Source organism: Odontesthes bonariensis, chromosome 1 (genome assembly GCF_027942865.1).
Source record: "Odontesthes bonariensis isolate fOdoBon6 chromosome 1, fOdoBon6.hap1, whole genome shotgun sequence".
In the NCBI taxonomy this organism is placed as follows: domain Eukaryota; kingdom Metazoa; phylum Chordata; class Actinopteri; order Atheriniformes; family Atherinopsidae; genus Odontesthes; species Odontesthes bonariensis.
In genome coordinates this window covers 19,921,731-19,938,740 of record NC_134506.1, presented here as the reverse complement: position 1 = coordinate 19,938,740, position 17,010 = coordinate 19,921,731, and the positions used below count along the sequence as shown (strand labels likewise).

Sequence of the window (17,010 nt, the reverse complement as noted above, 5' to 3'; positions counted from 1 at the left end):
TTGTCTCCTTCCACGCGCACACCCACAGGTTGCAATAACGCGCCACCCATGCTGCGTGATTTCCATAAACTATGACAAAAAAGTAATTTATACCACAAGAGTGACACTTTTCTTACACGCACTCTACAAAGTTCGGGATGCTGGCAAAGAGTCAGGCAAATATCACCTATTACTCATGTTACTTAGTACATTTGGGGCTTCACTTGCAAGCACAGCGCTTCGTCACTGCATAACAATCAGATGGCTGAGGGTTGGCAGTGCAACTGATGGAATTTTACTGAAAACAGATTTCGCCTTTGAACTTCCAGATATTCCTGATCGAAAAGTGCCATATCTTACTTTAAACGCTCTGGTCGCTTCTGTCGGTGTAATTACGCCCGTGGAGGACGTGGATTAACTTTTTCTTTGTCTTATATCTGTCCGGGGGAGGAGAAAAAATAACTATCTTTAAAATACGCAGCACTCCCAGCAGAATTGGACCGTGTAAGTATATATGAGAGAGTCGGGTCCAGCGAAAACAAGAGGGGGGAGAAGGGAAAAAAAAGCAGAGGGGGGGTTTGTTTTTGAGCAGCAACAAGTTTCTGTTAAACTTGACATGCAGACATAGGGGCGCTATAAATATTTGTTTTGTAAAGCCAACCTGCTGTGCATTGTCCGTGTTAGAAACATCTAAATGGCCAATTGTGCGTATTTGTAATAGGCCTATGGTCCGTCGCCAAATATGGAGTTTACAGCCTATAACACAAACACGTGAATATGTCAGAAGTTGCGTGTCCATCATTGTTGCTCGATGCGGATTTAAAGATTTGAGGCTGTGAACGAGCGATAAGCCAGGAACTAGTATCCCCATAAACTTGTGCCGCCCGTCGCTCATTTCAATCACGTAAGACCCCTTAATGGCGTTGTCCGGGCGAGGGTGTTACGTATATCTGTTCAAGCTTTTCTGAAAAGCCAGGCTTGTTGTTATTTGTCTTAACTGTAGAGCCACCAAGGTGTTGCCTAATAGAGTTTAAGGACGCCGATATTGCAAAGGGTTATTAGATTCATAAGTCAGCGAAGTGGTGGGCGATCTACTGAGCACAGCAGAAGTTCTCATATGATGACTTCAAACAAGACACATTACCTACCAGCATCTGTTGGAGTGAGTGGATATTAAGACACTTCTATCTCCAGGACAGCGTAGGGGAATATGGTAAGTAGCAATGGAAACACACAGCAGATAAGGAATGATTACAAGTAAATAGTCGTGCTTGCTGTTTAGTCTGGCAACGCATTGCTGGAAGGGCTGGACTCAGAGGCTACTTGACAAACTCACTATCGAGACCCATGTCTGCTGAGGCTGATGTTGAGAGAGCTTGTGTGAAAAAGATTGTGTGGCATTTCTCTGCTCAGGATATGCCGGTTCAGTGAGAGGGGTAAGGAAATATTACATTGTGTCTGCGCGCAATGTGTGGATGTGATCTGGGCTGTAGGCTGTTGGAGGGCTGTGTGCTGGCAGTGAGGGCTTTATGTTTTATGCATGTATGTATGTTCCTTTGGAGTGCGCTGCCCGTGTTTTAGGAGAAATAAGCAACATGTGCCACTTACCTGTGACACTTGTCATAAGCATGGCATGTGGAACCATAGGGCTCCGTATCAGCCTTCGGCAGTTGTAGATCGGCGTGAGAGTGTTGCCTTTTAAGGCGACCGTGCACTGAATTGAACCGGCGTTTGTCATATAGGTGCTTAATATCTGAAAGGAAATGTCCGACCAATATGTGATCAAATATTAACAGGACTGGTTTGGCAAGGGGTGGGAAAATACACGTGACAAAGGGGAAGCAGCATAGTTGGGAGGAAAAAAAAGCAGTTTAGAGTGGGCACTCAAACAAAAGTATAGATATTTTCTTGGCCCCTCATAGTTACCCTGGCTGTGTTATGCTTTCAGCACGTTGGACAGAGGCACCGGAGTCGTGCATGGACTAAAACGCCGAGTGGACGCCAACTCTCTTTCTCTCTTTTCCCAGCCCCCCTTTGCCAAACCTGGGATTGTTTTTTCAACTTTTGGTAAGCTTGTTCTCAAGGAGCCTGTGGTCTGTAAACGGAAAAAAAGCGGGATTATGAAAAAAAACCCAAAAGAAATATTTACAGATATATATATATGTATATTTAAAAAAAGCAGGGGGAGCTTGCCGTAAAAAAAAAAAAAAAAACTAAAAAAAAAAAAAGAGCCTGTGCTTTAAAATGTGATTTTTTTTTTCTAGAGCACTGTGAAAGTTGAAATGTTAGGGCGTCTGGTCTTTTGCACAGCACATTCTCGGTACCTATAAGCCCCCCCACACTGCGTTAAACTTTGGGACATGCAAGTCTTGGTCGCGGAGATCTAACCACGCACGTAGTGGTTGTCAGCCCCCTTGTAAAGGTAAGAGCACAATCCATTGTTTTCATGTCAATCTTATTTTACATTCTTTTCGTCTTTCCGGGCTTCTTCTGATTTTCTTCTTGTCGAATCAACTTCGGCTTTTAAAACTACAGCATGCAGCCCTTCGCCTTGTCAGTGTGATAATTGTGGACATCAGTGACCGAAATAACTCCGAATTCAGATCCGATCCAGGTGACCAATACCTCGGAAACCTTTTTTTTCCCCCCTTCAAAACCAACCATTCTGAAATTAAGACTATGTTCAGAAATGCTTGATGCGAACACATTCAAAAAGGCTCGGTCTCGTGTGTTTAAACTGGGACTCGTTGTCGTGTAGAAATAAAGCTTTTTTGAAGCGTTTTTTGGAGTTCCCGGACACTGCCTGCTGCAACATAATTTGCGTAATCGTTGCGTTGTGCCTAATCATGCTCCCAATATGGGACTTAAGACGCTGCAGTGATCCTTCTAGCACAAACTGGAGTAGGATGCAGGTGCATATTATAAAACTGTCTGGTAAAAAACATCTATCTATCTATCTATCTATCTATCTATCTATCTATCTATCTATCTATCTATCTATGCTTATTATTCTTGTTTGGTCTGCTGCATTCATGTTTGGTCTTGATGTCAAACCCTCTGGATTTTGTTATCGACCAAAAATAGCCCTACTCTTTACCCTCCCGAAATCCCCCCCGACACACACACACACACACACACACACACACACACACACACACACACACACACACACTCCCTCTACACCCCCCCCCCCCCGTCATCGCCATCAAATCACTTGTGTTTTTACTACGACCGCTCCACGGTTTCATTCATAAGGTGCTTTTCACTTCACCTGCTACCCTACCCCCCTCTTTTGTCCGTGCACGGTTCTGTGTCGACCTGTCAAACGCAGCCTACCAGCGAGTGATTTAGAAAAGGAAAAAAAAAAAATGAATAAAAGAAAAAAGAATGAAAACAGAGGTAGGGGAAAGAAAGATGAATTCATTCTCGATCGCTTTGACTCCCCTTTGCCAGGTTTTAGCCGAAGCGAGTCTCTCCTTCACTGTATACAAATTTCCACATTATTCCCGTGTAAAATTATAATAAAGATGGGCGTGGTCAAAGTGCGCCCACTGACAGATGTTATGGCTGAATGTGATGCTGAGAGATAAGATGGCTTGATATGCAATTGTTCACGAAGCGACGCTTCTTTCCTTTTTTCATCAAAAGGAGGACAGGCGTAAAAAAAATAACTCATCAGACCTATTACATGTAGACTCACATCACTCCAAACCGCCCGATTTTATTTCACTGCCCTCTTGAAGGACTTTTAGACAAAAAAATTCGTCTTGCACCGATGCAGAAGCTGTGGATATTGTCTACCCCCCACTCCTCCTCCTCCTCTCCCTCTCTCTCTTTTCCTCTCCACATCCCTCCCCCCCCTTTCTCTCACTCATCTTTCTTTTCTTTTCTTTTTTCCTTCTTCCTTTTGGTCAAACATTTAAGATTTCTGGTCCAAGACGAAGCAATTGCATGGCAAAACAACAGCAAGAGAAGAGAAAAGCCCCAACGCCCACTGGCTGTCCTGTTTTAATCAAGACTCCTCGTGTAGGATGCGTCTTCAAATAAATATGAATGCATCCAGTAAATTCCTAATTGCATTTGAATTATGGGACTTTTCCGCTGGCGTTTTCGGTAATTTTTGCCAAGCAATGTAATGTGCGCAGATCGGTTTCTGCATATTACAGGCTATTACTCCTCATTTTATGAGACACTGAAACCAAAATAGATCATATTACTTATAAGGCTGCCCGACATTCATAAAAACGCTCATTTAATGAAGCCCTGCGACGCAACTTAATGCCACGTTTTAGACTTCAATTTACCATAAAACCGCTGACTGAACCAGTTATGGCCAATGAATGATTTAGCTAACGAAACAGTAACGACTGGAGCTCGCATGTGATCAAAGAAATTGTGATACTTTGAAGACATTGTTGGCCTTTTGTTCACAGATGCTGTGAATGAGACTTTTAATGCATCCTCTTCGTTATGGGCGAGGCTATATTTGTTTGTAAAATCTAATATTTTCTCAACAGATTGCCTGGCAGTATTTTTATTCTATCTATTTTTTTTTTCTACTGAGACGTGGGATTATGGTGTGGGCGTGGGCGTGTTGGGTGGAGGAGGAGGGATGAGCGGAGGCGGGTTAGGAGGGGTCTGTGGGGTGGCACGACACACTTTGTATGTATGAAGGTTTTTTTATAGCACTTTTCTGCAATGTACGTCAGCGGATCAGTCCATAAATGGGGCTGCGTGCGCTTGTGTGCGGGCGTGCGGCCGCGTGCGTTCGCGCCTGTGTGCGTGAGTCTCCGCGTGTGTTATCTTTACCGAGAATCTCCCCTCTCTCTCCGTCCCTGCCTCCCTCCCTCCCTCTCTGTGCACTCTCAGCTCTGCAGAGTTGGGGTGGGCGTCAATAACAAACCTGATGGTAGGTTTCACGGCGAAAAGATAAAAGAAAAAAAAATCTGATTCAATTCTATCGGTAGGCCTGTTCATTTAACGGGGAAAATCCATTGCGTGTGAATAAAAACGATATTATGGGCTAAATTGTGCCATGCGGCTGATGTTTTTCTCGCTTGTTTTTATGATGCAAACGTATGGCCTTTGTGTGTCGTTATTTTATTTCTATTTCTATATATATATATGTATATATATATACATATTTATATATATGCCGTTACGATTAATCCATGCTCCCTGCGGCCTAAATGTGAGTTAATCTATTTCTTTCTGCTGAAATATGAGAGCAAATCTGTTTGGCTAAAAGTCGGAAAGTGCCTGCCCACTTTGCCACAACGTTTTCATTCATGAAATGCCGCCTTTAATCCGAGCTGAAGTCTCATACAAATAATAAATAGGCTATTGATTATTTTGGGCGGAAATCTCGGCTCGCAGCTAAGCGGACGTCACGATATATTTAGAGCAAAAATTAATCATCTTAATCATTATGGAAATGTAGGCTACATCGCCACCGCCGCCGCTGCGGTCGCTGCTGCTCCAGCTTTAGTCACCACACCATCATCTCCATCACCTTCATCCAATTAACAAGCTTGTTGAAACAAGTTCTGGCAGGAGGCGAAGCCTTGGACCTTTTTTCCGAACCTTTAATTATCAGTTATTCGTCATTCAGTGGCGTGGTTTGTTGTTTTACAGCGACGAAACCCACGATAAGTTATTAATACACCATGGATGGAGTTAAGACATCTTATGTCGGACCACTGCGGGCAACAACGATTCACGATGCTGTGTGTGTGTGTGTGTGTGTGTGTGTGTGTGTGTGTGTGTGTGTGTGTGTGTGTGTGTGTGTGTGTGTGTGTGTGTGTGTGTGAGAGAGAGAGAGAGCGAGAGAGAGAGAGAGAGAGAGAGAGAGAGAGAGAGAGAGAGAGGAGGTGTTCAATCATGTCGGCAAACCATTCACGTGTATGTGTCTCTCAGCATGTGAACATGCAACAGCAATAAGAAACATTTTTTGGTGCTTCCTGGATGTCAGAGAGACTAAAGGTGGATTAGAATCATTTATAGGCTGACTCAAAACTGTGTGATTTGGGACAAATCTGAATCTGTAGCTGCAAATGGTGGCAGGATGTGCCATGTCAAGCCAAGCAGAAGCCTCAGTTTTAGTTCTCTACAACCTGCTTTTGACTGGCAAATCGTACCCCCTCCACCTTTCTATATGTATCCTTTACAAACATTTGAGCATATCCAAGTGACTCCATGGTGAGATTATTGTGCTTTCTGTCATACAAACCATACTGATGTGAGACCAGACAGGGACTCGCCACACTTTGCAGTCTGTGCCACTATAGAAGTAATGTATCAGCTGCGTGGGGTGTGGAGGGAGGAGTGTGTATGAGGCTTAGAAGACTTGTCTGTTGTGGCTGCCTCATGATTACATTAAAGGTTATTGTCATCACAGGAGGGATGACATTAACTCCTCACCCCAGCATCCGGTTAAAGATGGGCCTACTCTGAGTTTACCAGTTTTAGAGTTCTCTCAACTGTTCTCCAGCTCACTCTCTCGACTCCTTTGACGTCATCCAACCTCATTCAAATTGTTTTCTGAATTGACGTGTTTGCTCCTTGAGCAGGAATGCAATTCCACTTTGATCAAAATACCCTCATCGGCTCCCTTTATTCTCAGTGAAAATGACATTTCACAAAATGTCATTCCGCCCATGTTACACGGCTCTTCTCCAGTGCAAGGAGGCATAATTCTACCTGTTAAGTGGGGCTTTCGGCAGTACGGACCTGTCAGCGTCGTGCTGCATTTGGTGAGAGAAGGCTTGAAAGGTGATACAAGTGTGTCGTGTTGTCAGCTGCTGTGTTTGTTTCTTCTTTCTGCCACACAAACAAGCTTGGGAGCCGAGAAGATGGGAGGACTACCCAGCTGTACCCACCGAACGAACATGCAAAGGCTGAAGATTTGATTCCAAGAAGTCAGTGTTGAGCAATCTTAAACCTTAAGAAGTCTAGTGCGTCAGTTCAGAAGAAATAGTGGTTTGGCAGTTTTCTGAATGACTCCGGGTTGCCTCATAACAGGGCGATGCTGTCAAGCCTCCGTTTGATCCTCAACTGGATGAGTCAAAAAGATGCTCACAGCTCTTTTTTTTCCTCCCAGTTATTAGACATTTTATTACCTCCATTCAGAAATTCAGCCTCGCACATGCGAGCCAGAAGACTTCTCTTGATACGCCACCTTCAGTTGTGCTGCATTTGCAGATTTGAGAGACACCATGTTGTTGTTTTTGCTCTTCTAATGAGATGCCAAGTGATTTATTTATGAATTACTTGTTTGGAACAGCCCCCTTGTGCAGTGTGCACTTTTTTTTTATCCTCTTTGGAGTCATGTCGCTCAGTGATTGCTGATGCAACTCTTTGTCATCCAGAGTTTGCCCTCACCTCCTGTGAGCCTTCAGGGAGGGCTATATCTAACTTGGCATGTCCCCGAGTGTGTTGGAGGTGGGAGTGACTCATTAAGCAGGTGTGAGCATCCACTCCCATACTGCTGCATGCCAAACAAGAGCTCTCTGGCTCATAAGCGCATGCAGGGAAGAATCATGATGGCAATATAGCAAACGCATCACAATAAATCTTTGCACTGGACCAGGGCCAAGTCAGAAGGATAATGAGCTGCTATTCTCCCATTATGCTCACTCTTGTATTCATCAGAGGTGGAATTTCCAAACGTTCATTAGCCATTGAAAGATCGGGCCTCCACTGACATCTTTATTTGAGTCCTGCTTTGGAGAGGGAACTAATTGTTCCCAGTTTGCTCCAGATGAGGGGAACATGAAGAAGCAGAGCTGCTTTATTGTCTGTCTATGTGTAACTGTGTGTGTAATTAAGCAGGTTTGTTTGGCTAACATTTGCTGCTAATAACCTGTGAAAGCTGGTCACCACACTGCAGAGCACTTGCAGTGGAGGCATGCATCTGTTGGTGGGGATGGCTCACTTTGAAACCCAAAAGAAGGGAAAATTTAGCATTGAACACTTTCTAACTTAAAGGATCATTATTACAAGTAAAAAATATATATTCAAAATGTCACTTTATGAGAGCGATCTGGGTTTTATCAGGAGGAAGAATAACATAAATGGTGACAAATCCTCCTCAGTTACATACAAATGATTGGCTTTTTCACCCCCTTCTTCTCATCATTTTCCGCAGATCTCCACGAGAAAGGTTTATTTTTATTTCTCTGAACATCTAATTTTACTTAAATAGGCCACCTCTAAATGGCACGCCGTGTATCACGACTTTGGTTGGAGACGCGCTGTTACGCAAAACCTTCAGAAAAATATGCCTCCTCTGTAGGCTGAGCAACAAATACGGAAGAGGAAAGGCTTCGCTCGTGCTTTGTATGTTGCCAGACATTATGGTGTGGATGCAGGCTGCACGGTAGGCAGACGAATAAAAGCGCGTAGTGCACGCTGAAAGCGCATTAATCGTTCCGCCTCGGGGCTGTTTAAACAGGAGTTTGGTGGCGACCAGTCAACCAGCTGCGGGTCACATGTTGCAGCGTCATAGTGTAGTAAAGTTACTGTAGTTGCAAAGACGCTCCTCATTTCAGCTCCAGAGGTCTCTCATCCCGTGCTGGTGCTGCTGCTGCGGCGGCGTTTCGACATGCGACAACTTCACTTTCAGACGATCTCCAAAGGAGCCGCGCAGCCATGGGAGTGCATTACCTCAGCCGTGCAATTTCCACCATCAATAATTTAATCTATTTGCTCCAAAGCTGAAGAGATATCCTGAAGCTTTTGTCGGGAGAGTGCAGAGAGGAAAATACCGCTGAAGTAGCCTAAATTACTCAGGGAGTTGTGCAAAACATCCCAGATGACACCACTGTCCTGTTGAATGGTCTGTTTTACGACTGGGCAGTAGAAGGTATGTGTCTGTTTGCTTTGACATAACTTTGCTTTAGGCACTTTGACTTTGTGTGATGCTTCTTTAGAAAAAAAGACAGCCGGTGTGTGTGTGAGGAGTGTGAGGAGTGTGAGGGGGGGCTAAAAGTAGCTCGATCAAGTCCAGTTATCCTGCGAGCAGACAGCGCCGCAGCCCGAGAGGGGATATGTGTAACCTTATCCTCCCGTTCATTAATAAAAAACGCAGTTATTATGTTGATTGGGTTTCCAGTGGAGAGCACGAGCTCAGGAGATGTAATCTCATGAAAAAAAAAAAGGTTGTTGTTTCATTAGCTATTGGGGCAGACTGAGCAATTATTAGTGGTGTTTTTCCTCCTAAGTAGGTAACAAAGTGGCTCTGCATGAAACCCGCTGAGTTTTAACATTTTACTGCGACTTGACGCTCATGAATAGCTCAATAAAGTCTTTCCTCGGGAGTATTTGTCTGTATTAGCTCGTGGAACCCCAGGCCCTCCCCCACTGTGGACGAACAACAACAAGAACAACAACAAAAAAGACAAAACTCCACGTTGTTTTATGTCGTTGTTTCAGAAGAGAGAGAGAAAAAAAATACTTTGATGAACTCATTAAGACTTTATAGGACACCCGAGACCTTAACGTTCAGCCACGGCCAACTTGCGCTGCTGTGTGCTCGCACTGAACAACTCCACAGCAGAAACACCGACTAAAACAAAAAGTGGTGAAAAACTGGCGCATTTGAGACAGCTTGTGGGTCAGACAATTATGATCAATGTTGGAATAATGGTGTGCTCTCTAGAAAAATAAACAAGACCCGTTGTGTTGTCAAGAGTTGTGCCTAAATGGCATCAACGTGGACTTTACGCACATCTATCTATCTATCTATATATCTATCTATCTATCTATCTATCTATCTATCTATCTATCTATCTATCTATCTATCTATCTATCTATCTATCTATCGTGTTTCACAGGGGGAGGTTAAGACAGTGGAAGAGGAGAAGCTCTCATTATTTCACGGTCTCATACGCCATCTAGTGTACAAACACGGTAACTGCCGGGCTCTCCATTTGGAGTCATAGCAGGCCTGCTGGTGTCGTTTCAGTGGTTGGGTTTCAGTGTTCAAGGGTTCAAATGAATTATGGATTTCTTCATAAAGCTTCCACCAGGAAGCTTTGTGCATTACCACATAAACTGGATCGATTATATAGCCTCATACCAGAGCAAGCTTCAACGATGCAGCTACTGTATCCTTCAGCTTGTCCATTTCTGCACACAGAGTGGGAGGGAGGCAACGTCTCATTTGGGTAGCATAAATCACTCAGCGGGTATTTGAATGCGGGGCTTTCTGTGGCAGGAGCTGGGGTTGGCTTTGAGGCCAGGTATAATCCGCAGCGATGCTCATCTATTACTAAATGTGCTCTGAAGCTGTTTCAGATTGAAAACAGATCTCAGGGAAGCAATCTTCCACATGTGTCAGCCATTACTGTAGACAAGTCAATTAAGTCTGAATGGCTGAATGAAGAGCTGCATTGTGACACAGAAGGGGTAGATGTTTTGATAATATTTGCTGGGTTTTTTTTGGGTTTTTTTGGGGGGGGGGGGGTTCCGCAAGCTTCCCCCAAAGTGAACAGATGGAATTGTGGGCTTTACACGTCGAGCATGACAAAACATGCTTCCAGGTAAATAGTTCGAGCCGCCATCGTTCTTGAGGAATCAAAGAAAGACGGATGCCCACAAGGGAGCAGCCATGGAGGATGAGAGTAAATGCTGCACTCATTTCTATTGAAATATAGAGGACACACTTCACTCTTTCATCTCTACTCTCAGGGTTTACATTCCTTTGTAATGGCCTCTCAGATACCATGCATGCAGTTAGTAAAGATGCAGCCATAAAGTGGGCTGACGTGCAGAGAGTTTGGAGAACGTTACTGAACATGTAACAATACTTTGCCTTTGCTAGTCCTTTCATGCTTTAGAAAAACTTTTCAGCAACTGTCAGAGCAGGCATTTATCACTTTAATCCCCACCTGGCAAACAGAATAAACGCGAGGGTAAGTTACATATCCCAGCCTTACAGCCGTGCTCTCTGAACAGATGAACAGGTGGTCATCTGGAGACGTCAAAACCAAACAGCAGCCAGAGTCCACACACTCAGCTGCTCCCATTGTTCAGGGTGTTTCAAGCTCTAGGTGTGTTGTCATGGATAAAGGCATGTTTGAGCAGCAGTTATTGCAGGCTTTATTTCCCTCCGCTCTATGTTATTAGCACAGCACTCAGGGCTTCACATTTAGATGCATTAGACAAAAGCTGACCTTTTTTTCTTTATGTACATACGTGGATTTAATTTCAGATTTTTAATCAATCTGGGCAGAAGAAGCTGCACTTTACTCAACCAGTTGTCACACAGCTCACCTAGAGGCTCCTCGCTTGCTGTATTATTCATGCTCATTATGTTAACACTGAAGCCAATTTTTTTTTTTTCCAAGGTAAAATCCAAATGAAATGTTCCTTCACTAGATGTATGAAACGAGAGCAAACCAGACATTTGTCACATTTAGCCTCTCGCAGATAGAAGCCGGAGGTTCTCCGCCAGTCCCACAGCAATTAAATGATTCATTGGCTTTATCGTGTTTTAACAGGATGTTGATTGAGAGCATTAACCATATTGATTGTCCTGATGGAAACAGGAAATCACAGAGATAGAAATAAAATCATCTGTTATTCCCGGTGAGAGGATACCCAGGGGAATGGCATGCAATTGCGCACCGTTGAGTGGCATTACCCCCAGCAACCTCCTCCCCTCCATCCTCTCCCCTATGGAGACCTGGAAGAGACGTCATCTGTGGTTGTTATTCTGCGAAATGACGCTGGCACTCTCCCCACCCCCTGCTACTGCAACATTACCCCTGTGGTCTGTTACGGAAGATGCAGCACTCTTCGTCTGCACCATTTCCAGCATGAAGTTTGACGCCTAACAGTAATCAGCCCTCTGCCGTCATTTCCCTCATGTGGAAGTGGAACCATTTGAGTGCGATGCTGATAATAATATCAGCCTAAATGCATCCTACACATAAAGCTCGTGACTGGCCTCAATCCGGTAAACCTACACGATTTTCTGTGCTGGGAAGCCTCGCAGAAAATCCTTGTTCTTGGAACCAAAAGATTATTCACAGGATGGATTGGATTTGTTAACAGCGTTCACCGATAATTTGATAATCAGCTCATCATTTTTGGCTTTTGCCCTCATTGTTGTTTTAATTGGTGAGAGGAAAAATACCCCCATCTCCCTGCAAACACACACACACAAGCCAGCCCCTCCCCATGCCCTCCCTATAACACACACACTCACACACTCTGGAGAAGCACGTCACTGAGCTCGGGGAATGAGTGGCTCATTAAGAAGAAGGATGTGATATTCTGAATAGAGACTGTGAGACTCCCAGCACATCTATTTTTAGACCAGATATCTCTATGGCACTCACCGTGGTGTCGGTTAATTGCAGCCACAGCCCCAGATACCAATTAAGAATGAAACAAATGCTTTTAAGGTGGAGTTTTGCTCCTCCCCACTGGAAAGGTCCTCGTGCCCATTCTGTGTGGAGCCAGGAGTGTGTTTGCTCGCCGTGTTTTCCCGTGTCAGGTTGGGACATGCAGAGTGTAGTCAAAGCCTCGACAAGGCTATTTTTAAATGAGCCCCTGTGGAAAGCGAGATCTAGATTTTTTTTTTTCTCCTCGTTATGGTTGCTTTTATGTCTCTATCCGCTGGATGTTCACCAATTTATTGATTTGCTGTGACTCTTAGAGCTTCTCAGAGGTAAGGGATCCACATGTGCTCAGACAATTCAATGATTAAGGATGTATGTTCAACATTTCAGCAACACCTGGCTCTCCGTGGCTATACTTTTTATTTTTTCAACCCTGCAGCGCTTTGCTTATCTTGTGAGCTGCTCTCCAGAGCCCCAGGGTTGGTACAGTGCAGGCAGGATGACACATCTTTCTGTCATACAGCTTCCTCGTGACATCCTGTTAATTCATCCTGCGGTGCTCTAGCCATCCACCTGCCAAAAACAAACAAACCTGTGTGTCCCTCACAGACAAACCCCAGATTCACGTTCATGACCACAAGGTTTAGTGTCAGACCTGTCTTGCAGCACAGACCAGTTTGTTGTTTAAATAAATAACTCTGCAGTGCCAGTTTTTGCCAGAGCTGACATGAACACCACATCTGCCACTCAGATGGTCAATAGGTGCTGTGGTGTTGCAAGTTTTTTAAGGTGTTGACGCCGGGGATGTTGTGTGGGAGGTTTTCAAACGATAATGAGCTCGTCGGTTGGCCCCTCACATAGTTTGAGCCCTAACTGCATCCAGCTGTCAGCTTTATTATCAAAGAAGTGCAAACACATTTATTGTAACTTCTAGTTGATGCCTAAGAACATCAAAATCCCCAATTTTTCTTTCTAACTTTAGAAAAACCCACATAAGGTGTGAGCTACACGTGCCGGCGTACTCTTCGGCAAGGATGTTTCAGCATCTATTTGTGTAATCTTATCTTTCGTAATAAGCAGCCTCTCTGATGCTCATCACAGCTTTTGAGCGTTGCTGCCAACAAATAGAAATGTAAGCCAGACTTCACATAGATTACAGTTTGCAAACAGAAAACAGTGATGACGCAGTGCCAATATTAGTTTGATAAAAAAAAAAACATGTTGTGGGTATTCCAAAGCTACAGGCTCTTTTTTGGTAAAAAAAAGAGTAGTGGGTGTAAATAAGAGGGGAGGCTTACATGATGCATAATGGACCAAGAATAGGCTAACTGTGTTAAAAATGCTCTTTGACTAACCGTCCTGCTCTCTCTTCTCCCTCCTTCCCTCTTCTTTTCTCTCTTTCTCTTCCCCCTCCAGTTCCACCAGGTTAGAAGAGTGATGACCATCCTGTTCCTTACTATGGTTATTTCATACTTCAGTTGCATGAGAGCTGCGCCCTTGAGAGATGCCCCGGGCATGCGGGGCCATCGGACGGAAGGCTACTTGGGCGCCGCTGCAACGGCCGCTCGAGGCCACGGGACTCCGCAGAGTGGCGGGCCAGGCCAGCATGGGGAGCTGCCCTCGCTCACAGACACATTTGAGCAGGTGATAGAGGAGTTGCTGGAGGTGGAGGGAGAGGCAGCACATCTGGGACAGGGGGCCGATATGAACCAGGGAGGTGGGGGCCTGTCGTCTGTGGTCACCACAGAGACCAAGGATGTCGACCTGTACAACTCGCGGGTGATGATCGGCAACCAAGTGCCTTTGGAGCCGCCGTTGCTCTTTCTTCTGGAGGAATACAAAAACTATCTGGATGCCGCTAATATGTCCATGAGGGTGCGGCGACACTCCGATCCGTCACGGCGCGGAGAGCTCAGTGTGTGTGACAGTATTAGCCAGTGGGTGACAGCTGTGGATAAAAAGACGGCGGTAGAGATGTCTGGACAGACAGTTACCGTCATGGAAAAGGTCCCAGTCCCCAATGGCCAACTGAAGCAATACTTTTATGAGACCAAATGCAACCCCATGGGGTACACAAAGGAGGGCTGCAGAGGAATAGACAAGCGGCATTATAACTCCCAATGCAGGACAACCCAGTCCTACGTGCGAGCGCTCACCATGGATAGCAAAAGGAAGATTGGCTGGCGGTTTATAAGGATAGACACTTCATGTGTATGCACATTGACCATTAAAAGAGGGAGATAGTGTATAAAATGTATAGATTTTATTGAAGAGTTTAAAAAAGAGAATAAAGAGAAAATATCTATTTGTATATATACATAACAGGGTAAATTATTCCGTCAAATGAAAATTTTATGGACTGCATGTAAAAAAAGATGAAGTTTATACAGTAAAAGTGATACTACAGTCTATTTATTGAACATATTCATGACCTTGTAAACAATTAAAAAAAATCTGATCAGTCATTTGCGCCCAGTTTAAATTACTATATCACATTACTCAAGACATTGTGATTTGTTTATGTTGCCAAGAATTAGAAAATGAAGGAAGAAAAAAAAAAAACAGGCAAGGAAAATAAGAGGACGGTTTCCATCTTCAAAAGCTTGCATGCTGCTTCAATTGTGAATCGAGAAATTCTCCACTTCCAAAAAAAAAGGATATGATGCTGACCAAAAAAGAAAAAAAAAAAAAACATTCCGTTTACATATTCAGCAGAAAAAAATGTCCTCTCCAGTAATTTATCTGTTTACTGTTCTAAACTTCTCAAGGTAATGTTGGAATTACATACTATGTCAAGGTGCTGTTGTCAAAGCTTTGCTGTTTATTTTTTTATTCCCACCAGAGGACAAGATATATTTAAAAAGTATATATATATATGTATATATACATATATATATATGTATATACATATATATATATTCATTGACATGTTTCTGGGTTAATATTATTCATTTTGTATGTTGTGAAGTTGTTTGCAATATTAAACTGAAATATTTGAAGAAATAAAAATGACTATAGGCAACTGAAAAACAAAATCAATGTTGATAAAGTTTCAACAGTGCATTTCTAGGCAGGTTAATTTCACTTAGCAGGCAGGCAGGTGAGGAGGAAAACAGGCACATAACGCACACATGCACGCGAACAAACTGCCATGTTTTTGACACGTGAAAGTGTGAAGTCATCATCAACTATACCTGATTTTATCAGGTATCAGTGGAGTGTTTAATAGGCTGCAGACGAACAAACACAGGGTTGTACATGGGGAAAGCAAACACAACGGTGTTGCGGGTGGGATGGATTCTGCTCTTGAGAGAAAAAGTAGGGGAAAAAAATAAAACACTTACTACTCCCCACCGGCACTTTACTGGAACTCAACTTCGTGTGCTTTGATACTTTTTTGTGCATACCCAGGTGTTTGGAGATTTACTTAATGATCACTCCAGCTGCGAATGTCATATTTCACAATTACAAGAACCTAAAAGCACAAAAAAAACGTGTACACGTTCAAGTGCAGACAAGTGCAAGTAGGGTTGGGTACACATAAGACATGCCTGAGTTTGACAGTGATGGATACAGCCACCCATACATTTGTGTACATTAAAGATATACACCCAACGTTTGGTTTTGAGCACACGGTAATCCCATCTTTGAATCCCCTTCAAAAGAGCAATTGTCACAGATTTTACGCAGCTGCACAGCCACTATGATCACACAGTAAAGCAATTCTCAGCAACTGGTTTAAGAGACTACTGCGGCTTTCCATCAATATTCCCTCCAGCAAATAATAACTCAGTGCATTTCAGGGTGAGAATGCCTTTCTTACCAAGTCTTGAAGCCATGGTGGGATAGAAATAGAGTGTATTTGTCCCCTTATGTGACATTTCCCTGAAAAAGTGGATGCATATCTTTAAAAGACACAGTGTTTCATCAAAGGCCTGAGTTACACCACGTTTGTGTTGCACATAATCCCGAACACCTCATTTTACTTCTTCCTCGCCAACCCGAAGGTAAGTGTGACCTCCGGAAGAAGCAGCAGTTTGGACATCCTGAGATTTGGTGAACGAAGACAGTTTGTGAAAAAAAGAGAAGAGTCTCCACCTTCATCCCTGTTGTATGAGGATCCTCCGAACAGACCTGATGAAGACACAGTGAGTTAACTTTGTTGAAAATAAGAGAACGCTCTAGAATGAACAAATAGTCTCCATTCAAATGGTAGATTCTCAAATGAGTTGCTATAGTGTGTATCCAACAAAAAGCTTCTTGTCATGGTCCCAAAACAAACATGTAAAAATGGACAATATCAATAAGTCATGCTATTGTGATGCAGAAAGAAAAGCAGATCTGCTCTTTAAACAAATATAAGATGGAGTTGGAATGATTGAGTCAATTCAAGAAACCAACACATCCCCAGCATAAAGAACAACGAATCAAACATTCTGGTATTGTTATTAGATAAGGTATTTTTAGGACCTTTTTATCATGGGTACGGGGCTGTTTTTGTTTTACAACAAAAATGTTAACTACATATATACCAATTACATACTTCAGAATCACTGGTTTTCTATGAGCAAGTCTATGTTAGCAGAGAGACGGACAATGTTGTCCTCTGCGATCAAAAACAATGCAGCTGAATATATTTCACAGTATAATGTGGGATTTCATTGAGCCAAGAAAAAAGAAAAAC

At 43.4% G+C, this 17,010-nt stretch overlaps 1 protein-coding gene across 6 annotated transcripts; it reads left to right on the top strand.

Annotated features, from left to right (window-relative positions):
• The first annotated feature begins 270 nt into the window (after positions 1-270).
• Positions 271-15,479, top strand: bdnf (brain-derived neurotrophic factor). Of its 6 annotated transcripts, none has more exons than XM_075470879.1 (3): positions 879-1,192; positions 1,928-2,046; positions 13,743-15,478. In XM_075470879.1, the coding sequence occupies exon 3, from the start codon at positions 13,764-13,766 to the stop codon at positions 14,568-14,570; it is 807 nt and encodes a 268-aa protein (XP_075326994.1). In that variant the 5' UTR covers positions 879-1,192; positions 1,928-2,046; positions 13,743-13,763; the 3' UTR covers positions 14,571-15,478. The 6 variants fall into 6 exon arrangements, with proteins under 6 accessions (XP_075327019.1, XP_075326990.1, XP_075326994.1 ...); XM_075470886.1 differs by lacking the exon at positions 879-1,192 and adding an exon at positions 1,328-1,415; XM_075470904.1 differs by lacking the exons at positions 879-1,192; positions 1,928-2,046 and adding an exon at positions 271-483 and having other exon boundaries at positions 13,743-15,479.
• Positions 15,480-17,010: the final 1,531 nt, after the last annotated feature.